At 46.3% G+C, this 24,996-nt stretch overlaps 1 protein-coding gene and 1 long non-coding RNA gene across 2 annotated transcripts; both read right to left on the bottom strand.

Annotated features, from left to right (window-relative positions):
• Positions 1-515: 515 nt before the first annotated feature.
• On the bottom strand, positions 516-24,868 carry LOC125912598 (uncharacterized). The gene is made up of 3 exons (XR_007454789.1): positions 24,659-24,868; positions 15,104-15,241; positions 516-768 (listed from the first exon to the last, which is right to left on the bottom strand). It is a non-coding gene; the product is annotated as an uncharacterized LOC125912598 (long non-coding RNA).
• LOC125912597 (phosphate carrier protein, mitochondrial-like) lies at positions 21,940-24,644 on the bottom strand. Its single transcript, XM_049617154.1, has one exon. The coding sequence runs from the start codon at positions 24,307-24,309 to the stop codon at positions 23,305-23,307; it is 1,005 nt and encodes a 334-aa protein (XP_049473111.1). The 5' UTR covers positions 24,310-24,644; the 3' UTR covers positions 21,940-23,304.
• Positions 24,869-24,996: the final 128 nt, after the last annotated feature.

The raw sequence follows: 24,996 nt of genomic DNA, 5'->3' as shown, positions 1-24,996 counted from the left end.
CGCACCCTTGTTTGGTCTGGCTTTTTTCGCTCAGAATAATGATTTTGAGATTCATCCATGGTGTGGTGTGCATCAAGGGTTCATTTCTTGGAATCTTCTTTGAATTCCTGTGATAAACCCTACTTGATCATGGCCTATTTCTAATACCCGGCTAGATTTGGTTTGCTAATAGCTCCCTTAGGACATAAGCATCTGTATCTGTGGAGAGGACAAAGAACCAAGATTCGGATCCAGAATAGAACAACCAGGCAGGAACAGCCCAGAAAAAAAAAAACCTGATTTAGAAGCTTCAGGGCGTGAAGAAGGAAAATTTAGAAAAAGCTGTGATGTCATGACCCTGTGTCTATGTGCAAACCCCACACGCAGTGCACGGTGGCCTCCTATGGTGGTCCCATGGAGGGACCAGCAACAGGTTTCTTCCGCTGAGCACAGGGTGAACTTATGCTGAATTAACTGACCCATCTCAGTTTGGGGTTTCCTTAGAAGAAGGGGAAAAAAAAACAGTCTTTTTTTTTTTGGTAACTTTATTAATTCCAGAGAGAATGTAGAAGGGTGAAAAGCCAAATAATTATTATAAAATACTTGAAAAAAGCAGCCTCGATCCCTGACAAGCTGGGAAGAAAGCCTTCATGTGGTCACCGGAACAAAGCAGAGACTCAGGCTTTTTATAAAAACTGAGAAACGTTCTTCCTGGTCATCGTGTCTGAGAAAAAGGTGGTGTCCTCTGGGCAGATACCTAAGCAAGGTGCCACGAGGAGAGTGGGGGACCTGGGAGAGAAAGGCAGAATAGAGACAAAAACAGGGCAGAACAAGAGTGGGGGGAAGGGGAAGAAAAAAAGAAAAGAGACAAAGGGAGGGAGAGGAAAGGGACCAGGGAAAGAGAAAGACGTTAGTCATTTCAAAAAGTATTCAATGAAGGAAGCCAGTCAGCACCCTTTTCTGAAGCTTTCTGCAAAATAATGACACCCAAGTCGCTCTGAGATCAGAAGGGCAGGGGCATAAGGAGAAGAAGTCTGCTGTGGGTTGAATTTTGTCCCCCAAAAAGATAGGTTCAAGGTCTAACTCCCACTACCTGTGAATGTGACCTAATTTGGAAATAGAGTCTTGCAGGTATAATCAAGTTAAGGGTGGTCATACTGGATCAGGACGCAGCTTATAAGGAAAGGGGAAGTTTAGCTACAGACACACCTAGAGAGGAGAGTGCTATGTCAAGTGCAGGCAGAGAGGGGAGTGATGCTTCTACACGAGACCTGCCGCTGACGAAGGCCACAGAACACTAGAGCGGGGAAAAGTAAAGAGCGAGCCTCTCCTAGAGCCTTGGAGACAATAGGGCCTTGCCAACACCTCAATTTCAAACTTCTAGCCTCTAGAACGGTGAGGAAACAAATCGTGGTTCTTTTAAGCCACTCAGTCTGTGGTAATTTGTTAGGGCGGCCCTAGGAAACGAATACAGGGTACCTATAAAAGTAAAGATTCCTGTTAGGGGCTGAATTGTGTCCGCTCAAAGTTCATTCGTCGAAGCCCGAACCCACCAGTATACCTCAGACTGCGCCTGTATTGGAGATAAGGTCTTTAATGAAGTGATTGAATTAAAATGAAGTGATTAGTGTGAGCCCTAATCCTCCTCATGAGAGGATATTTGGACACAGACAGAGGGAAGACCATGTGAAGACAGGAGGAGAAAATGACCATCTACAAGCCCAGGAGAGGAGCCTCGGAAGAAAGGAACCCCATCACCACTTTGATCTTGGACTTCCTCAGAGTTGTGAGAAAATACATTTCTGTGGTTTGAGCACCCAGCCTGTGGTACTTGGCAATGGCAGCCGGAGCAAACTAACATGCCTCAACCCCGGCATTCACCGGCCCCGCCGGCCGGGCCGGGCTGCAGAAGCTTTTCCAGTGGCTTCTTGAGGCTGGCCTCCATGACTGCCGTAAGCTGGCTCAGGTTGGGGTGGAGGAGTCAGCGCTTTGTGCTGTGGGTTCTGCCTGACACCTGCCCAGCCCTCCCAGGAGCACAGAGTCCTCACCTAGTGCGCAAGTAACCAGCCCCAGGCGCACCTCTCAACCGCCTGCTTCCCCAAGCCACTCTTGAGCCAGCTTCCCTGTAGAACTTGGCCTGGGTCCTTTCTCCCACGACCTGGAGCTGCCCACACGTGCCTTTGGACACTTCCCCTCCCCCACCACCAGCATCCAACATGAAGTGAAGCCTGGAGCTGTGCATCACAGAGGACTAGATAACGATGGTGACAACGGGGGATTCCATGCCTGAGTAACCAGTTTTTATGTTTCAGTTCTGTCCCTAACCTTTCATTTTCTGCCAGGTCTGGGAATTCATCTTTCAGAGCTGCCTGCTGTTGAGTGGACTCCTATTCCTGAGAAGAATGTCAGAGCAGAAAGATCCAGGCTCCTGTTGTTATTTTTGTTTTCTTTTGGACAGATGAGGAAGCCAAGGCCCAGAGAGGGGAAGGGACTTGCCCCAGGTCACACAGCTATTTTAGGGCGAATCAAATCCAGAACACCAGGCTCCTGCAGCCAGGCAAGCCTGCAGCATGCTCAACAAAGCACCCATGAATTCTCAGATAATACAATTAGGTCACTCTTTTTTCTGCCTAACAGTCGTATTAAGATTTGGGATGGGCTGCAGACGTTTTTTTCCCAATTTTAAAAGCACTTCAGCATCTTATTTATTACAGCAAAATCCAGTTCATGTCACTGTTACTAAAACTGCACTTTAACAAAGGGCTTTTATTACAAAAATGAATTCCTGTAATAACTGCTCAACCAGACACTTTGCAATTAAAAATGAAACTGTGAAGTAAAGAGAAATGCAATTCACAATAAACGAACTTGTTCCCTCTCCCCGCCCTCCGCCCGCCTGGGGTCTGCAATAGTGCATCTCGATTTCGAACCATTTCCTGGCATTAGGGTGTTGAGTAGTCCTGTTCTGTTCTCCAAATGATTAAACGATGTCATATTTTTAGCTTGAGACTGATTCCCTAACAGACAGTCACAGGTCCTTTCGGTCAATAACCGGCTCTAACAAGAGAATAGGAGCCGGCAACACCCACCCTCAACGGCCTGTCAAAGGCAACACACCCGATGCCTACGTGGCCGCTTGCGTGTATCTCTTTGCTTAATGTAATCCCGAATTTTGATCTCATTGCTGTTTAAGACGAAAGCTCGGAGTGTGAGAACCCCAGTGCAGTAGTCCGTTTGGGCCACCATAACAAAATACCGTAGACTGGGTGGCGTAAACAACAGATCTTTATTTTCTCACAGCTCTGAGGAGGCTGGAAGTCCAAGATGGGTACAGTTCTGGCGAGAACACTCTTCCAGGCTTGTAGACACCTTCAACTCTGTCTCACGTGGCACAGAGAGGAAGCAAGCTCTCCACTATGCCTTCTTACAAGGGCACTAATCCCATCGTGGGGCCCCACCCTCATGGCCTCATCTAAACCTAATTACATCCCAGAGGCCCCATCTCTGAATCCCATCACATTGGGGGTTAGATCTCCAACATATGAAGGGGGGGGCACAATTCAGTCCATAGCACCCACCTACTAAAATAGCTGACTGGTTATTTGTACAGTGCTCATGTGCAAATTTGCACTTGGAATCGTATTACTGGGAATAGTTGTTCCTCATGCATGTCTTCTATGCAAAAACTTTGTTTTCCTCCGAGCAATTCCCCCTTTGGTATGCTGGCAAGGACAATTGAAGAGGAATGGACCAAGTTAGAATCCCAGTAGTTAGAAGCAGATGGAAGGGTTAATGGCTCTTCACAGCTCTGGAACTGCTCGTTTTAGCTGTACAGGCTCTGAACTACTGGTAGTCGGAGACCCCAGGGATCTCCGATAATTTCCCCCTGATTACTGTTGTACTAATTCTTCACTCCTCCGACCCCTCTGTAGTTGATGGGTGAAATAGCTTTTAAAGCAGCAAACAAATTAGGCAAATGCTTTTGATCATAAGTGCAGATAATACACACCCCACAGACTCTCTTTTGTGGCATTTTTCTATACATATTGACACAGCTGATCTTTGCTTCTGCAGCATGTACATAAGTATTATCCAAGATGACTGGCATATGGCGCTGTTACGTGTCTTTTAAGAAAATCTCCAACCGAACCCAACATTTCCCATGTGGCACCTGATATGCAGTGGGCGAGGGGTATTTATAGAACAGTAATAATGATATTTGAAAACACTGTAATGTCTAAAGCCTCTATTTCTCTGCAAATTTCATCCAGAAGGCTGCATTTTGCAGACACAAGCTCCCGCCAGCCATTCACGGCGATTGCTGGAATGTTGAACATTGTTGAGATTCACAAAGTGGCTGTTTGGAGCGTTACTGCCTCTGAACCTTTCAGAAGGAAAGTCACCTTCTCACGTGGATGGAAATATTTGCAGGTAAGGGCTTGCCGACTGACTTGGCCTTCCAACGCTAATCTTTTGCCCTTCAGTAGAATTGAGTTTGGGAGGCATTTTCCCTTAAAAACCATAGTAGAGCCTCAGGCTTCGTATGGTAGTTCATGAAATTGTAGAATCAGAGAATCTCAGCATCAGCTAATCTGTGAGCTGGGAGTGAATCTAGTTACCATTTTAACCAAATCTTCCCCCCTTTTGTAAACCATTGAGGACATTGGTTTGGCGACATAGTTGGCTAACATAATTGTGTAACCTAGTGGATTCGGGCCTATTATATTTAATACATGTGTATTAAAAAGCCCACTGGGGTACTAACTTCCACTTTTAAATGTCTACTGTGTGCAGACGCTCTACCAGGCCCTAATTTGAACAGGATATGTTATTCAGTCTGGCCAGATCAGAGGCGTGGGCTTTGCATATTCACATTCCTGCCTGAGCTCCATCACAGGTTAGTCACTGACCGCCCACCTTGTGCCAGGCTGGGGGGCCCACAGGCCAATGGAGCGTGGCCCCTGCCTGGGAAGGACACTCCAGCTTCATGGGAGGTAGATGTACAAACAGACGGCAGCGGCCTGTGATCCAGGCTGGACAGAGGGGTGATCGGGGGCTGTGACGTTAACCCCAGAGGCTGGGGATTGCCCCAGGAGGCGGTGATGCAAAGGATCTGGGTCTGGAAGGATGGCAAGGAATCAGTCAGCTGAGAGGGGGGGCTGGGAGGGGAGGTGGGGCCGCCAGGCAGGGGGTTTGCATGAGGAGGCCCCAGGAAGTAGGAAGGGTAGAGCGGAAGGACCCTGGCTAGAGTGGTTGGTGGACATCAAATCACAGAGGGCCGTGAAAGTGTTACCAAAGTCAGGGGTAGACCCTACCCAGGGGACCAGGGGAGCCCTGGGGGTCATGGATGGGGAGGGAATCTGACTTGGACAGCTAACCCATTCGGGTTCCATTCTGAGTGAGGGGGCCAGGCTGCCCATGGAGGCTAGGGTAGGAACCCAGGCCAGAGGTGACAGTTGCCATGGGAAGTGAGAGGAGGTACCTGTCGGGAAGAGCCTGAGGGAAGGGAGAGGGAAATCAAGGACGACTCCTGGGTACAAGGAGAAGGGGTGTGGGGGTTGGTGGTGCCAGCAGCTTAGAGAACATGGAGGCTGAGATTCCACTGAGAGAGACCTGGAGCCAGAGGATGGGGGAGGGGGCTCAGGAGAGGGGCAAGGGGCTGAGTTGCAGGTTGGCTGGGACAGGGAGAAGGACAGTTGGGAACAGCCCAGCAGTGCTGAGAACCCAGCAGCGCTCAGTAGCCTGGGTAGGCACAGAGAAGGGCAACTGCAGGATTGTCCTTGGGGCGGGTTTGCCAGAAGGTGGGGGAAGGACTGGGGCACAGGTATGTGGTAGTGTCTGGGCCTGGCAAGGAGAGGAGTGCACTCACAGGGCATAAACTTCACAGGATCTGAAGAAAGCCACGGGAAAAGGTCACATGAGTCTTCAGACAGCGGTGCCAGGACGACCCGTGTTCGGCCTTCTAGGAGGCTCCCCCAGTCAATAGTGGCCAGACCCCAAAACAGCTGCTTTAAGCGCAGCATTTGCTGCCCACCTTCCTTCCTGCACAAGGCAGGCTGCATTGCCAGGGCACCAGAAGCAGCACATCTGAACAGTGTTTCCCTGGCAACCACACTTCAGGACACGCATGCCCAGGGCAGCATGGGGAGTAGAAGGAGCACTGGACGGGGAGTCCCGGGATATCACCCACAGCTCTGCCACAGTCCTCAGTTACCCCATCTGGGATCCAGATGGTCCCTGTGGTCCCTTCTGGCTCTTTGAAGTCATTAATGCCAACTAAGAAAGAACGCCCGCAAAAGGAGAGGAAAGTGCTTTGAAGAGAAGCACTTATAGGCACGCCTGGGTGGCTCAGTCGGCTAAACATCTGACTCTTGGTTTTGGCTCAGGTCGTGATCTCATGGTTTGTGAAATTGAGCCCCGTGTTGGGTTCTGCACTGACAGCGTGGAGCTTGCCTGGGTTTTCTCTCTCTCTCTCTCTTCTCTCTCTCTGTTTGTTTGTTTATTTAGAGAGAAGCACTTATAGGGTAGTTTGCAAGCCCTCTCACAGACCAGACCAAGCTAAGGAAACCCAGGAGGAATTTAGGCCCTCATCCCAGGGCCTAGGTCGGGGGTCTAAGTACCACTAGAAAGCTCAGTGAAAGGAGAAGTCTCCTGCCCTTGGGAGTCCCTCCTGGCTCATCGCCAGGCGGGATGTTTCTGACTCAGTGCAATCTCTTAAATGGCACATGGGTGGCCGTCGTAAAGATCTTGACCATAAACAAGTCCAGTAAACAGGACACCTTGAGCGTGTCAGGTTCCATGCCCCGTGCTGTGCGTGTGCACTTGTGAGCCTCACGACAACCCTTGCAGGTGGGTATTATTATCCCTACTGTGCGGCTCAGATCGGTTAGGGACCTTGCCCTGGTGGCTGTGTTAGAATCTGCCTCCAGCTCCGTCCGTCCCACGAGGAGGCCCAGGGACCTCAGGAGAGTCTCATCGGCCTGTCCAGGCAGAAAACGGATCGCTGCTCCTGGGCCACTGAGGTTTCAGGGGATGCGCTGCGAGCCACAATTTACCCTGACAGGCCGGGTGGCTACCCTCCGGGAACTTACAGTGTGAGCAGCAACCTTAGAGCAATTTTTAAGGAAATTGCTTTTATGGGGTTGAGACCCTTGGGAGAGGCAAGCCCAAGCGAGCAGCAGCAAGGTCTGCCTTTGCAGCTGCTGACAGACCAGCACCCCCCACCCCCGCCAAACATGGCCTGGCAGCCACCCCACTGTGGAGGCATCTCAGCTGTCCGACCACGCACACATCTGCCCAGCAGCTCTGCTGCTGACAACGGCGTGTGACAGATCTATGCCCGAGGGAGTGTGAGCCCGACACGTCTAGGAGGAGAGGCAGCGTTTAGCTGTGGGGGCTCCTCCTTTCCTCCCACCGGGCCCCCCAGCACCGGATGCGTGGACCTCAATCTGTGCTGGCATCACTCATCTCTAACGCAGCCTGGCAGGTGCTCTGGCTGAGGGGAAGTAGGATAAGAGTCTGGATGTGACGTTGATTCATTTTTGTGGCGGGAGATTGATGAGATGTTTGAGGGTGACTGGATGCACTCTGGTTTGCCGCCTTCAGGAAAGGATCAAGCTGGTGGAAACAAATTCAATCATTCTGATTTAGGAAAAGGCGTCTTGAGGCCTTTCCCTTCCTTTTTGTATCACTCCTGGAGTCTCTCTCTCTCTCTTTTTTAAAAGATTTTATTTTTGGGGCGCCTGGGTGGCTCAGTCGGTGAAGCGTCCGACTTCAGCTCAGGTCACGATCTCACGGACCGTGAGTTTGAGCCCCGTGTCGGGCTCTGGGTTGATGGCTCAGAGCCTGGAGCCTGCTTCCGGCTCTGTGTCTCCCTCTCTCTCTGCCCCTCCCCCGTTCATGCTCTGTCTCTCTCGGTCTCAAAAATAAATAAATGTTAAAAAATAAAAATAAAAAAAAAAGATTTTATTTTTAAGTAACCTCTACACCCAACATGGGGCTCGAACCCACAACCCTGAGCTCAAGAGTTGCACACCCTACCGACCGAGCCAGCCAGGTGCCCTGCTCCTGGAGTCTTAAATCCTCAGTTACTTTTTTATTCAAAACACATTTATTTTTAAAGTATTGGCCCATTGTTATTTTAGAAACTTTACCCAGAGTTCAGTTTAAGGAGTTTGTCGGGTATCTTTTAACGACAACTTGGGACTGCAAAAGACATAGTGCACTGCATATATTTTGTTTTTAGAAGGATGGATTTAATGTTCAGTCTTTATCTATCATGCCCACTACAATTATGGATAATTATCATGTCTTGCTGAGAAATCACAGTGGGACAGGGGGCTATGCAGAAGAAGACAAACTCACACACATGTTCCTGCCTGATAGATTCTAAATCACCGTGTTTAGATTTCAGTAATGGCGTGGAATACGAGGAATTCTCTCATGCTGTGTGTCTGTGGGGGGTGGGGGGGACAAAAATTATTTCTTAGGAAAAAAAAGCCCTTTCCAAGAGTGCAAGTGGAGGTAATCAGTAATCTACAAGGAGGTAAGAAATAGGGAAATAAATAAAGGACTAAAAAATTAGGATACTTTAAGACTGAAAATGAGGCTTTGTTTGTAACATGCTCACACACACAAAAAAGTCAATCTTTCAGTAAAGGCTGTCATTGCCAGAGTGACAGGCCTCTGGTTCTTTCCTTGATGCAGCTGATATTGATTAGGGGACCACCATGTACCAGATTCCAAACATATCGATTTAAAAAAAGTAATAGAAATCCCTGAATGTCAAATTGTGTTGCTATCCATGCTATAATCACTGATTGATAAGACAGTTTTTAAAAAACATAGAAATATTAGATTTATGAATGTTAATGTGCTCTTTGCTGTTCATGATTCAGATCCTGGAACAGACCCTCATAAGGACAGTTTTTAAAACATAGAGGAGAGGGGTGCCTGGGTGGCGCAGTCGGTTAAGCATCCGACTTCAGCCAGGTCACGATCTCGCGGTCCGTGAGTTCGAGCCCCGCGTCAGGCTCTGGGCTGATGGCTCGGAGCCTGGAGCCTGTTTCCGATTCTGTGTCTCCCTCTCTCTCTGCCCCTCCCCCGTTCATGCTCTGTCTCTCTCTGTCCCAAAAATAAATAAAAAACGTTGAAAAAAAAATTAAAAAAAAAACAAACAAAACATAGAGGAGGAATTTCTCACATAGAATTAATCATGGCATTTTGTATCCTGTATTTCGGATTTGGGCCACGTATACTTCTGAGCCAGGAGGGGCACTGCACAGACAGCCGCGGGTGAGAGGGTGGGGGCAAGAGCCTGGATGGACAATGGACACGGGGTGGGTGAGGGAGTCGGTGGGCCTGGAAGTAAAGCAAAATGGGGCAGAAAGAAGGAGAGGAGGTTAGAGGCAGGAACCGGGGGAGGCTAGCTAATAATATGTGAAAGACTCATTTTTGGCAAGGTTTACATGTAGCTTCCAGGACCTCTACAGACAATAACTGACATCTGTCTAAACCCCCCGGTGAGACTTGACTCACAGTTCTGTCACTTCTTAGCTGTTTGACCTTGAACGTGTTATTCAGTTTCTTGTGCCTCAGTTTCTCATCTGTGAAATGAAGCCCTATCTTCAGTGTGAAGACTGAATGAGTTCATCCCTTTAAAATACGTGGCACAGTGTGCAGTAAATGTTAGGTATCGTTATTGAGGGCAGTGAAATGGACATTTTTCATTTTTTGACAGCCCAACATCCAAATCCCCTCTTGTGTGGGTGCCGGTGGGAGGCAGGGCTTAACTCTGCAAGAAAGGAGGCAAGAAGGTGGGCCTGGGTGGCAGCTAAACACATGCCCCCTCCTGGGGTTCTAATCCTGAGGGTTTAATCCAGAGGTGCGGGACCACACTTGGAGATGATTTGCAGAGCTGGGAGCTATGAGGAAGCAATGGCTGGGTCGCTGTGCTGGGGCAGCCGGACTCTCCCTGTGGTAACTTGGCATAACCCCGGCTGCCTAACCTCCTTGACTCCTGCCCCTGCTCTTGCAATAAATTCCTCTTCTGCTGAGTTAGCCAGAGGTCGTCCTATAGGTTTGCAACCAAGAACTCCTAGAGGAGCCACGCTCCACGGAGTTGTCAAATACCACTCCCTTGGACTAGGGAGAGAAGACAGCTCTAAAAATCCACCACAGAATCCAGAATGACCTCAGAGTTGACCAGCAAGATCCCAGGGCAGATATCCCTCATAGGGAGAACTTGGTAGACTGCCCGGAAGGGCCAGAAGCATCATGACAGAACCCCCAGGAGGGCCAAGACCGGGAGAAACCACACACCATTCCTGGGAATTTGGAAAGATGGCAGGGGCTGGGAGGCCGGGGATAGGGGAGATGAGCAAACATTTACCCAGGACCTAAACCATGGTTTTTGGAGTCTCTAATCCTTTATTACTGCTTTTCTGCCAACTGCTTCCTTGCAGGGAGCATGAGACTTTTCCTGCAAGTGGGGCAGGGATGTGTTTATCAGCTACTTGCAAATTACATGGTAAACACAGCTCCCCCTGGTTGAGGCAGTTGCTGAGTCTCTTTGTTAGATTAATAAGATTACAACAATCTGGGCAGACTTTCAAGTGTTTATTTTCAAAACCTTAACTTCAGAGGGTGGTGGTAACATAGTACCAGACCTGACTGGATTCTGTGTATTTGGATAGAGGGTGTCTCTATTCTAAGTGGTTATTTTTCCACATATGGAGGGGGGAAAAAAAAGGTCATTAACCCTCAACTGCTACCAATTTATAATCAGTACCCTTTAGCCCATTTTGTGATCAACAAGTTAGTGTTTATTTTAACACCTACATGGTGGCTGGCCTTGTCCCACAGACTTCAAAGGGCTTTAAAAGGGATAACTGTTACAGGGAATCATTTCCTGCAACTTTTAAAGCATTTTGGCAGACTTTCCTTCAGTTTGTAACTGTGTGCATTTCAGCAAAATTTACTCAGAGTGAAATTCTGTAGCACAAACCCTATTTTCCTGTTGACTTGCCTTACTACATTGTGGACGTCTCAGCTCCTTGGCAAAAAACATACCACCCCCACCACTCAGTGCCAGGAAGGAGGGCTGGAGACTCGGGGCACAGCTAGGGTGGTGGCTGGGGTGGGGGTCTTTCCTGCACTTTAGAACTTCCCATCGTGGTCCACCCTCCGGACTCACTGCTTAGCACCATGCCCCACAGGCCCCGAGAACCATGGGGAAATCAGAGGGTCTGAAGCCATTTCTGATCTTTGTGTTCAAGGAGCTTTCAGGTGGGCGGGGGCCGTGGAGCCTTCTGTACTGCCCCAGCATGCAAGCACTGAGAACCTTCACCCCAGGCCAGGGCTGCCTGTCCAACCTCTCCGTCCCCGCTGCAATTTCCCCAGGATCACCTCACTCCACTCTCTTCTTTAAAGCACAGCCCCAGGCCGGGCTCCTTGGCCCTCACTGCAGTTCCCGACACCCTAAGCAGTCTGACAACTGCCCCCCTCCCCCCCCCCCCACCCCAGGGCAGGTTGACTCAGTTCCCTCCACCTGCCACGCCCTTCCCCACCTCACCACATCCTTCTGGACCCAAGAACAGGGGCAGCAGTTCTGAAATTCATCCCTAAGCTCTGGGCCTTCCCATATTCTGCAGCACCCAATGTGGTCACAGAGTTCCCCACCTGGTTTTTGACTTGACTGTCTCCCTGTCTGATTCTTCCCTGAGGCTCTTTGGGAGCATTTCAAATTCATGTTGCTATCCCCCATGTTGAGCTTAGGATGTACCAAATATTGGGAACTTAATAAATGTTAAATAAGTGGATGAATGCATGAAAAAAAATGATGAGTGTGTTACTAGAGATACCAGTAATAATGAGCTTTATCTAAAGGGCTTTTCAGTTTATGGGAGGATCCTATTCATCAGTTTATAAGCCTCATAGCAAGTTAGAAAGGTGGTTACTATTGCCTGAATTTCACAAAGAGGTTAAATTAATATAACAAATAATAGCTCTAATGTCTGAGGATACTTAATAAACATGCTGTGTGGATAATCTGAGAACAGCTGGGCCAGGTAGGCAGTCATCTTTTACAGTTGGGGAAACTGAGTCTCAGAAACTTGTGTAAAGCCAGAGGCAAGACTGAAGCCCACTCTGGGGACTCTAAAACCTTTGTTTAGTCCCTGACACAATGCTGGCAGACGGAGGACGGAGCCAACCCCACAGATAAAGGGTGCTCGAGCTAAATCTTAAAGGACTAAAGTGAAAATCAGTAAGGGATGGACAGCCTGGTCAGGGGAACTGACGTGGGCAGAGGAGGGAGCAGGAAGCAGGTGGGCCACGCTTGGGACCTGGACCTGAGAAACAGGGTGAGGGGTAGGTAGTGGAGCCGGAAGCAATCAATGCCAGTGGCGTGGAGGGGGTGGGGTCGGCTGATAGCAAGCCTCAAATACTCTGGGTAAGGTGCTCAGAATTTATCCCACAGCAGTGTCAGTGTGTGTGTGTGTGTGTGTGTGTGAAGGCGGCTTTTGAAATATTCTCATGTTATTAGGGGAAGAGACCAAGGGCAACAAGATCAGTTACAAACCACAGCAATAATTTGGACAAACTATAAGCTGACCTGACATGGGTAATAGAAATAAAAAAGGGGAAACAAATACATGAGATCTTGAGAGTATTTCCCATACCTCTCCCCTTCTCTGTTCTTAGGCCAGAGAAATTTCCCCAGTGAAAGCTTCCCCACCCTTTCCTGGTTCAGGGCCCGGTGCCTGTGTGCTTCCTGTTCCTTCTGCCTCAAGTGCTCTCCCTCCCAACACACCCCTACCCACCTGGAGAATACCTATTCATTCTTAAAAACATTTCATAGAGGCAACTCCTCCAAAATCTTTCCTCGCTGCAGGCGTGATGGAGTGACTGATCCCACCTTTGTACGGCCTCTGTACATCGCACATGCTTCTGCGGGGACATCGGTGCCGGTTTGTTTCTGCATCTGCGTCCTCTAGTAGACCGCGAACTCCTCAGCGGTTGTGACCAGTTTGGTGTTTGTGTTCCTGCGCCTGCGGTAATGCCTGATGCGCACTGAGCACGATGTTGAATGAACGCGATGTTGAATGAATGGACGGAAGCGCGTGGAAGTGAGTAAATGAATGGGCGAAGGTATTGTTCTCCTCCCTCATTCCCAGTCATTCCCGATGTCCGACAGAAGTAAGCTAACTCATCATTCTCTCTCCGATGAGGTACTTTGTTTTGAGAAATGCTTCCAATCTAAGTTTTGTTTTTGTAAAATCAATGAGTGTCTCATTTGGCCAGTTTGAAACATCCAAAGCTAGCCAAAAAAAAAAAAAAAAAAAAAAGCTTGGGTGAAAGAGACAGGAAAGAAGAGAGAAGGGGAACATGGTGGGGGCCATCCACTTATGACAGGTGCTGTTTTTCCTGAGCGTGATTGAGAAGCACCGAACACCCAGGCCTGGGTCCTTTGTTACAAGTGACCTCCGACAAAATTTCTCCTCACAAGAGGAGCCAATAGGAAAAAACTTTGAAAGTAGTAAGGAACACCGTGAAAAAGACGTATTATTTTCTGCCTGGATGGTTAAATATTGCCTTGTGAATTAAGAGCTAGCTTCCCGTGTTCCCACCCTTAGAAAGGGGGTGATTTTAATATTAAATGTATTCCTTTCACTTGCTAAGACATACATTAATTATGACGAAAACGTTTCCAAAATATAAACTTAAATCTGTTAATAAGCACAAATCTTCCCAGAGAAGTAGGAAGCAGGGGAGACCAGCAGCCTAACCTGGGATGAGAAGCCATCTGTGACTTTAGAACAAGCCCTTTTACTAGCTGTTGGTGGCACTCTGTTGTGAAATGCTAAATTAAATACCACTAAACATTATTACGGTTTCAAAAAGTAGTTACAGGCTTCAATAAGCGCACTTTTATCACAAGAACACACAACCTAAAGCCAAAATAGTTCAGTTTAATGTGCCAAAAATATGCTCCCCCCATACATTGTTAGAAAGAGCAGTAGCAAAAGAAATCTAAAATTTGCTGCTAATTCATCTGACGGCAGCCAACATCTCCTATCTTCCTTGGCAAGAGGGCCATTTTTCTATGCTGTATTTTGCACACAGAAATCTGCATAGAGTGATTTGCATACCAAAAACACATTTGTAAAGGAAACTGTTTGCATAGAAGCCAGGGAGAGATGGGGTTGCCACTGTTGGCTTTTATACACACAACACCCCCAGGCTACTTGCTTTTCGGTTTCCTCTACGCTGCATTTCCCACAAAGGGTTATGTACTTTATGATGCATTAAAAATTAAAGCAAGTATATCTTGTACGTATCCACGAACAACCCTAAGAACAATAACAACACAGGCTAAATTTTTCTGTGCCAACAGACTTCCATGTTTACAAAGGAGCTGGTAGTAATAATATAATAATAATACAGGGAGCTTTTATTTTATACCACTTGTTTTATATAAATTACTGCTAATTCTCCCAGTCTTCAAGGTCGGTGCTGGGGTTCCCCATTTTACCTATGAGAAAGCTGAGGCTTGGGGAGCTGGAGGTAAGTTAATTCGCCAAAGCTGCACAAGCCAGCACTGGTGAAGCCAGGTTGGGAAGCCTGATCTCACCTCTCAGCCCTTTCCTGCCACCCCCTCCCCCTCACTGCCTCTCTCTCTCTCTCTCTCTCTCTCTCTCTCCCCCCCCCCCCCCCCCCGCAGTTTTGCTGCATACCATTGTTTCATTTCCAAGGGCCGAGCCTACCAGTCTGGGGGTGGTAGGGAGTCCTGCTGGGAGAGGTGCACCCCTTGGGTTTCCTGGCATTTTTTTTCTGACCAGAGTTTGGAAGCAGGACAGCCAGTCTCAAGGCTCAGTGAAGGTGCCCAATACACTAGCTCAGTGACAGACACGGGGTGAATAGGCAATGGCCTGTGATTCAGAGGGTGCCGGGGCGGAGCGGGGGAGACGGCTTGGTTGCCACACAAAGAAGGTACATGGTAGTTGAGATGCAATGGGAGCCTCCCGCTCAGTGCCCGTGCGCTGTCGCCGATTCAGTGCCAGCCCAGCTGTATTCTTGGAAACACAGAATGGTTTTGTGTGTGCTTAATTATAATGCTACTTACAGAGAATTTATCAGCAGCAAATCAGATGCTTGATGCATTTCTTAAGGAAAAAAGGGGTAGTGGCACTTTGAAACGTGTTCGTCTGATGAAGCCTTTGGATTCTTCCGGTATACAGCATTTGACAGAACTCGGCCGTTTCTGGAAAGTCAATAGGGGGAAAAGTGCAGAATGAAAAGACCGAGGATGGTTATAAACATCTCGTTTGCTTTCTTTTAGGAAGCTTCTTTGTGTGTTGTTGCTCACCTAGTTTCCCTTTCTCGGGACATGACAGCAAAATTTGTATCTAATCATATCTCCTTATCCAGGATTGCCGCTGTCCAAAGATTCCCGGCTTCGAGACTTCACTGTGATGCGGTCACTGTTAGGAGGCAGTTTTTCTGACACTTTCAGTAATCAATCTTTTTTGATATCATCTATAGTACCTCTGCCTCATAGCAAGTTCCAGGCTAAAGCAGGTAAGGGGACAACAAACTGCCGTGGAGGCAGACAGACCTGGCTTGAGTCCTGGTTTTGTCACTATGGGTTTACCTCAATCTCTCGGAGCCTCCATTTCCTCATCTGTAAAATAGGGGAGAACGTAAGGGCAGAGCCTGGTTGCCTGCCAACTATTTCACTCCTCTTCCTTGCTGACGGCGACGACGACGACAAATCCTGATTTTGTTTAGCTCCCGATATGCCCAATCCCAGCAGATGCGCTGCAACGACCCAAGGTGTCCATTCCTGCCACCAATGGTTGGTTTGTAGGGTCCGGAGGAGAGCAAGTGACCTAATTCTGACCGATGAGGCCAAACGGGACATCTGGCAGAAGCTTCCCAGAAAAGATTTTCCTCTCTGATAAGTGACACATGTGAAGAGAAAGCCCATCTGCCTTTGGCCCTCTTGCTTCCTGAGTCAGATGCTGTTGTGGAGACATGATGTTTGGGGTAAGAGCAGCCATCTCTTCAAAACAAACGGGACCATCACTGATGCATTAAAGGTGGCAGAGCTGAAGGACCTGAAGAGTGTAGGTCCTTGGAGCAGCACTGATCTATTGCACCAAACTTGGTCTACCTATCTCCAGATTTCTTGTCAACAATAAATGTCTTTTATTGTTTAACCTGTTGTGTAGGGTTTTGTGTTTATTGTACCCCCCCCCCAAATCCTAACTTACACAAATATCAACCTCACAGGATGGTTGTAAATACGTGGTACGTTGGATGTACAGTAGTTAGCGTGATACCTGGCACAGTGAATCATTGCTGTAAATGTTAGTAAGGGCATTAATGAGACACAGGTAAGGATCCAAGAGAACAAAAGTTTCCAAACACAACAGATGAATCAAACGAACGGTACGGATTTAGCACAACAAAAAAAGCTTTATATTTTTGGTAAGGGCTGGGGGAGACATTGAGGTACAAGACAATGACTACAGCGACAAATCCTTATATCTGGGAGTAAGATGTAACTACAGCCAGAATGTGAACGTTAATGGAGATGAAAGGACTGTGGTTCTTTGCCAGGTTTCCATCCACCCTCTTACAAATGGACAATCACCCTGTCAGCAGCTCTGATTCATGTCTGAAGACTAACAATTATGTGTATGTGAATTACCAGCCTTGCAAAGGGGCAGAGTTCTTTCAACCCACAGGATCTCTTTCCAGAATACCAAATTTTACTAGTATTTTCTAAACACACATTTTTCCCCTTTGTGGCAGGAAAGATAGATACAGTGACATATATTAAAAATATAATAATTTAGGAATATTTCCTTAGATATAGTCTACCATTTTGGAGCCCTGGGATAACTCACAGGACTACATACAGTTTACCCATGAAATCACCAGTTTTTGAAACAACCTACTAGAACACAAAGTGGGCATATAGTAAGATAACATGTGAAAGTACCTGGCATAATAGAGGTAATATCATATAGTGGATATGTAATAAGTAATAAGTAACCTTCAAGTAAACCCCGTTTCTTCCTTCACTGTGCTTTAGCAAAGGAGCAAATGACAGGGTCTCAAAGTAACACAGAGGATTAAAGACACACATACTCACAGCCATATCCACTTATGTATAGGGTCCGTGTACATCCATCCAAAAGCCCTACACCCTCTACGGCTAGACAATAAGCATTGCTTTTCATAACTGATAGTCATGAGGCTTTACAAATCCCTGAATTATTAATCATATTTAATATATTATGAAAGAGAATCAGACATGTAGACAAAAATTCATCAAGAATTGGAGATAAAAAAGAATTTCTGGTTACCTTGCAGTTCATTAAATAGAACCACCAATTCTTGAACATGTTGGTTAATGGAGATTCTTTTGTATATTATACGCACATCTGCTTTTCTCAAAATCCATCTGTTCCTCTTTCTTTCTTACAATAAAGGGCAAAATTGTTGGTGGCTTAACAATTCTCCAAAATTAATGATCTCTGCATCACTAAGAGACGAAGATATCATTCATTCCTTAGAGGCAATTTCCAGCCTTTACAACGTGGTGCAGTTTGTCCCTACTCGTTTGTATGGAATTTAACAGGACAATGACACAGCTAGCAGTTTACTAATGCGCTGTGGTCTTTTTTTTTTTTTTCCACACAAGGTTTCTTATTGTTTAAATTGAGGTGTAATTGACACATAACATCATATTAGTTTCAGGTGTACAACATAACGATTTGATGATTTGATGTTTGCATACACTGCGAAATAATCACCACAATAGGTCTAGTAACCATCCTTGCAGCTGGAGTCTTAACTCCATTGAGAAAGACAGAAAGGCTGTATTTCTAGGAAGAAAAAGATGTTTGAGGTGTATTTTATAGTCTCAAGATATTTTTTCATAGCTTTATTGATATCATTCACATACCATGAAATTCACCTTTTTAAAGTGTATCATCCAGTGGTTTGTAGTATAAAAATTGTGCAACCATCACCACTAATTCCACAATACTTTCATAACACCAAAAAGAAACCTTGTACCCATTAGGAGCCATTCCCCATTCCTCCCTCCCATCCCTGCACCTCCACCCCAGCCCCTGGCAACCGCTAATCTACTTTCTATGAGTTTGCCTGTTCTGGACATTTCATATAGATTAATGCATACCATTTTTGGCTCTGTCTGGCTTCTTTCACTTAGTATAATGATTTCAAGTTTCATCCATGTTGTAGCATGTATTTTATTCGTGTGTTTCTTTTATGTGAAATAGTATTTTATTCCTTTGCATGGTGAAAACATTCCATCGTATGGATATACAACATTTTTAATCCATTCATCAGTTGATGGGCATTTGGGTTGTCCACTTTGGAGCTAATATGAATAAAGCATCTCATGATATCTTTATCGAGGTGAAATTAATTTAACACACAATTAACCATCTTAAAGTGTACAATTAAATGCCATTTAGTGTACTTACAAGGTTGTTCACCCACCACCTCTCCATGCTTTTAAAACCTGAGAAAGATACTCCATATCCATTAAATAATCACTTCCCATTCCCTTTACCCCAACCCCTGGTAACCACTAATCTGTGTACTATCTCCATGGATTTGTCTATTTTGATGTATTGTAAAAAACGAACCATGCAATATGTGACCTTTTGTGTCTGACTTTTTTCACTTTGCATGAGGTCTTTGAGGTGCATCCAACTTGTAGCTCCTGTCAGTCCTTTGTTCCTTTTTATGGTTGAATAATATCCCTTTGTATGTACATACCCCAATTTATCCATCCATTTATCCACTGATGGACTTTTGGGTTATTTCCACCTTTTGGCTTCTCGTGATACTTTAGTGTCCCCACTGTCATCATAGTCCAGGTCACCATAAAGTCTCTCTCACCTGGATTATAGCAACATTTTAACTGATCTCTTCTCCCTCCACTCCATTTCTTTCCACACAGCAACCTGAAGGTCATTCCATGCTTATAGTCCTTCATGGGTTTTCCAATGGCTGTAAGAACACTCTAAGAAGCCCAAATTTTTTAACAGGGACTACAAAGCTTGGAGTGGCCCTCTTCCTTTTTACCTTTCCTACTTCATTTTATACCAGCCCCTCTACAACTGAAAGGCTCCAGCCAAAATGAACTTCTCTCACTTCCTCAAAACCATCAGGCTTTCTCTTTCTTCAGGGCAGGTGCACATGGTGTGTACCTTCTTTTTGCCAGTCTAACTCCTGCTTATCCTCTAGGTCTCATTTTTGATATCACTTAGATGTCCAATCTTACAAACACCCTCTACTTCTCTGCAGCACACTATGACTGTAAATTGCTTTTCCTACTAGACTGTAAGCTCCTTAAGGGCAGGGACCATGCATCATGCTCATCACGAAAACCCCTCTGCCTAGCACAACACTTGGTATATGATACATGTTGATCAATAGTGTTACAAACTGGGCATGGGCAGAATTACCAAATTGCCTCAAAAATTTCGGATACTCTATCACTGAATGTCTCAAAATACGTTAACTAAAATGGGCACACATACCCACAAATCTTAGTTATAATTGCATTGTTGAAATTCTTCCTACCATTCACAAAGGCAAGACAAAGCCTTCTAAATAATATTAAAATTTAATTCCCTTTCAAATAGTTCTTTGCTTATGATTAAAAAAAAAAATTGATCTTGGAGCGGCTGGGCAGCTCAGTCGGTTGAGCGTCTGACTTTGGCTCAGGTCATGATCTCATACCTTGTGAGTTCGAGCCCTGCATCGGGCTCAGTGCTCACAGCTCAGAACCTTGAGCCTGCTTTGGATTCCGTGTCTCCCTCTCTCTCTGCCCCTTCCCCACTCATGCTCTCAAAAAATAAAACATTAAAAGATTAAAAAAATATATTGATCTTTAAGATCACTCAGAACAAACATACTATAATTGAATGGCTGCCTATCAAAATGTGATCTGACTTCAGTGATCATTCTTGCCTTTGAAAGGCTCAAAAGAAATACTTTCTAAAGACACATTTACACAGCAAGGACAAATACTCGAAACATTAATACCTTGATTCTTTTCAATCTTTATCAGTGTGGTTTAACGTGTAAATATGGCCTTTGTTTTTCAAGATTTTACCTACTCTCTTTATTCACTTCTCAAAGGATGGATCAGTGGATGAGATTACAGCTCCCTATCATGAAATTAATTTCATATACTTGAAACACGTACTTTGATCACCACCTGGGGGAAAAGATAAATAGCCTAAGCCAGCTTTTTTAGCTATAGGAATTAAAGATTAGAGGAAAGAATTAGAAAATGCGATAAAATAAAGCCTTGAAACTGCAGTACCACAAATTAGAAAAAAAAAGAAGGAGAAGAAGAAGAAGCAGCACTGTTTTTTAATATCATCAGGCCCTTCAAGTTAGGACTGAGGCACTGACCTGGTGTGGAAAATGATTTAAATATTGAATTACATGTATTTAAATAGTTTGCAGTTTGATTACTTCTAAGCAATTATGCCATAGGTTTTCCCCAATCGAAATACATTATAAACTTTCCATTAGTGTAAAATTAGAAATCTTTTTTTTACAAATAGAAATTTAAAAAATATTCTTGAGGCACTATAAAAAGCAGCTTATGAAAAGAATAATTACTGGTTATGTCAAGGCACTGAGCTTGAGTAATGAAGAAAATGTGGACTCTGATTCAGACGATCACTTACTAGCTATATGATGTTGAGAAAGTTACCCAGCCCTTGAATCTGTTTCTTTGTATGTATAATGCACTTTATCTATAAAACGCACTACTTCAAGGATTGAGATTATGAGAAAATGCATATAAAATGTCTCATAATGCCAAACATATACTATGGTTTTTCTGATCCTAATGGATTTGCATGATTTCACTGAGCGGTAATTACAAAGTAAAACACTGAATAGAAGTTTAAGTTGTACCAAAGGAATAGTTAACTAGGGAAAAAATCCCCAATGACTCTGAATGTAAAACAGTCATTAAGTTACTTAATTAAGTGAACTTGTATTTATTAACCTTACTTAAATTGATTTACTTATTGACCTTTATTAACCTTAATTTTTAGTCTTTATTGTCAGCTACTCTGGCCCCTACTTAGATAGACATTTGTAAACTAGCAACAAAAAAAGAGATGAATAGAAATCTAGGAACTGAACAGGAAAACTGCCAACCCAAACTAAGTAAACCCATTTCCTTGACCATGTCCACGATAGTCAGAATCATGCCAAATAGTTCTCCTTAGATTATAATTCTCAGGGTATATTACAGAAATTATCTGGTGTTCTCAACAGAGCAATCATGAAGTGCCACAGAGCAGAACTAGTGGTATGTTGAAATTCCAAAGATTTTGTAGCAAATCCTTAAATCATAGTACTTATAGAAAGAACTTCTTAAACTGTTGACCAAAGAAACTTCCCACTAACATTTTACAAGGCAACACTAGACAGAAATATATTTGTATTAAAATTTTCCTAGTAAGAACATGCACAAGTTAGTCCTTTGAAATTTATCACTCTCCTTCATTGAGAACTCTTTTCAAAAACCTGGAAGCCAACTGCCTAAGGAAAGTCAATGTCTTAATAATACATAGTATCCTGGGGGTGCTGGGTGACTCAGTCGGTTAAGTGTCCGACTTTGCTCAGGTCACGATCTCACAGTTGGCAGGTAGGAGGCCTGCATCTGGCTCAGTGTTGACAGCTCAGAGCCTGGAGCCTCCTGCAGATTCTATGCCTCCCTCCCTCTCTGTCCCGCCCCCACTTATGCGTGCACATTCTCTCTCTCAAAAATAAACATTTAAAAATTAAAAAAAAATACATAGTATCCTTCCCATGCATCTTCCCCAATAATAAACAAAATACAGGCCCTAAATATAAATTTCATTCTAGCTCATTCACAAGTTCTGATTTTTTCCTCCAAGTTCTTTATTATTCAGTCAAGACAGTTCAAATATACTTACTTAAATTTAGACACTTTTAAGCTTCTGTTACACTGTGTAAACTTCAGTTTATACTGAACAGTTTACTATTACATAGTTAAAACATCAACATCTTTTAAGTTTGCAGTCTTTAATACAAGTTAAGGCAACCGTGTAACATTCAGGCAAATTATAGCAAATATCACATTGAAGTTTATTTCTTGCTCATATTCCACAAACATCTCTAATTCACAGAATTTCACTAATTTTATAATTTCCTCAGGCAGAGATGTGAAGGCCACAGAAAACTGAAAATGTGCCTTATAACTTCAGTAAATTTTATGAAGCTCAACCATTGTAAAGATCATGGAAACATGTACCAAACTAAATGAATGGCATTTGTGACATTAAAAGTGAGATCTTCCTTCCAAAGTCACCAAAACCATTCTTTAATATTCAACAAAAAATTGGAATTGCAGGGTTTCATGTGTGTGTTTTTAAATGTCAGGGTGGTATGATCCTCTTTGGATGTGGGGCTGTTGAAAGCTGAGTTGTACAAAAGAAATTTTTAGAGAACAGAGGCTTTTCTTTACATATTTATTCTCAGAGCCTGCCCTTCATCTCATTTTGGCTTTCCACATTGATCCAATTGTAGCACTTCCTGGAGAGAGCTATGTTCTAATCAGCAACATCAGGAAGAGAATTGGACAAAGCAAAATGAGAAAATGCAGATCTTCTCATGTCATGTCTCTTTGAAAACAGAGAATACATTCTAAGGTATCAGGCAATATAAGTCACAATTTGACTTTTAATAATTTTTACCTGTAATGGACATGAACAAGAAACATGGTATGAGTCCGTCATCTATTCAATAGGTACACGACTTCTACTGAGGTGAATGCCTTTTAGTAGAATTTTACTTTGTTCCCTGTCCCATACAGTTGTGCTGACCTTAAAACCTCATTAGTAGGCTATTCAGGAAATCTCCACCGAACGGTGGATCAAGGTAGAAACAAACTAGAGACCCTGAATTACATAACATGACTTCCCGTTAAGGGTTTTCTCCTTACAGTGGCTCAAAAGCTACCGAGCTAAAGCAGCCATGCCGACTCCCCAAAGACAAGGGTCCGGACCCCTACATGAAACGGCTGCAATCCTCTTGGATCGCCGAAAGAGAATGAATCAATCCTTTAAAGAGAACTCGGACTACATATCGTCACCTCTCCCAAACCAGAAAACCGAACATTTTACACGCTAGCACTGCCTGGACGCAACCCCCCCCCCCGCCCCCTTCCCACGGGATGGCCTTCTGGGTGGACGGTGGCCACAGGGGCTGACACACCCACGCCTACTTCTGCTTCTTCGGGGATTTGGGCGCTTGGGCGACCGGGGGGCGAGGCAGCTTGAAATAGACCTTGACCGAGTCATAGATGAACCACTGCAGCGCAGTCAGGGTGCCGATCATGATGATGCGTGCGAACAGGCCCTTCCACACGCCCGCGAACCCCAGTCTCTGGAGAACTCCCAGGGCAGAGCTGCCCTTCTCCTTGTTCAAAACGGACACGACCGAATCGGCCGGGTGGGACACGACGGCGCAGAAGACGCCGGCGATGTAGCCGGCCACGAAGGTCACGGCCAGCTGCTCGGCCTTGGTGCACTGGCTCTGGGGCTTGGGGACGACGTGCTCGTAGAGCGCCTCCACCGTGCGCTCGAAGCAGGCGAACTTCATCATGGTGTAGGGGATCTGACGCAGCCACAGCGGCGCCACGCCCTTGTAGAAGGCCCGCGGGCCCTCCTCGCGGTACATGCGCGGCGCGGCGGCACGCAGCGTGCCCGCGAAGCCGGGCTGCGTCTGGATGCGCACCTTCACCGCCTCCATGGGCGCCAGCGCCACGTCGGCCAAGAACTCGGCGCCGGCCGACGCGGCCAGGTACAGGCCGGTTCTCCACCGGTACGCCTTCTCCGGGCCCAGGAGCTCGGCGTAGCGCATCTTGAAGACCTCGTAGAGGCCGAACTTAAACAGGCCCTGCAGGGAGTAGCCCAGGAAGGTCGGCGCCCAGCCTCGGGCCAGGCCGCGCAGCCCGTCGTCGCGCACCGTCACGCCGAAGCCGCTGATGATGCCCTTGTACTTGGCGGGGTCCACCTGCATGCGGCACTTGACCAGGTCCAGCGGCACGACGGCCGTGTGAGTCAGCCCACAGCTCAGCATGCCGCCCAGGCCGCACAGCAGCAGGTATCTCGTGGAGCCGTACTCGTAGCTCTGCTCCTTCGCGGCCGCTGCCGCCCAGAACCTGCCCTTGAGCGGGCCCAAGCTTCTGGCCTGCGGGGCCCGGCAACCGCCAGCGTCACGCATGACCGCGCTCCGTCCAGCCCCACACCGCCCTCGGCCGGAGCTCGTTCCTCTTGGGGGCCCAAGGGCAGGTGCGCATGCTTCGTGAGCTTCCCGCGCGTGACCCCAACCATCGGTGTCCGTAGGCTTTCTGCCCGCCCTCGGCACGCGCCTGCGCAGCCCCTACAGGTCGGGTTAGCAGGGGGCCTGAGGCCGGCTCCCAGAGGTTTAGGGGGAGCATCACCCTGCCCCTCACCGCCAGGACCGCCCTCCGCTCCTCCCTCACACCTTCAGCCCAATGGGCTTCTGGTAGCGGCAGGAGCCCATCCCCTCAGCCCTCCCTAGCCAATGCGCAGTGGTCCCCAGATCTCACCTTGAGCGGTAGGTAAGGCTCTGCGTGCCCAGGTGGCTTCTGCCCAGCCCAGCTGCCTAGTCCTTTACAAAGACGCTAATAAAGTAAATCAATAGGTACAAACATGAGTACACACAGGAATAGGCGAGCAAATAGATAAGGAGTTGGGCTAGGGGGCGAAGAGTCGCCATGCACCGTTGCTTTCCTGAGAGGCCTTTCTGGAGGTCTCACCTAATTGTGCCCACTTAGGGCAATAGTCCTCTCCATGGCAACAGAGTGTTCTATGGAAGGAATGGGCAGAGAGAACCAGGAACATGGTGTTGGAGGCCAGCCAGTCCTGTGGCTTCTAGCCTACCATT

This window comes from Panthera uncia (genome assembly GCF_023721935.1).
Source record: "Panthera uncia isolate 11264 chromosome C1 unlocalized genomic scaffold, Puncia_PCG_1.0 HiC_scaffold_4, whole genome shotgun sequence".
Classification (NCBI taxonomy): domain Eukaryota; kingdom Metazoa; phylum Chordata; class Mammalia; order Carnivora; family Felidae; genus Panthera; species Panthera uncia.
Note: the sequence above shows the minus strand (reverse complement) of the source record. Positions and strands in the feature narration are given on the sequence as shown.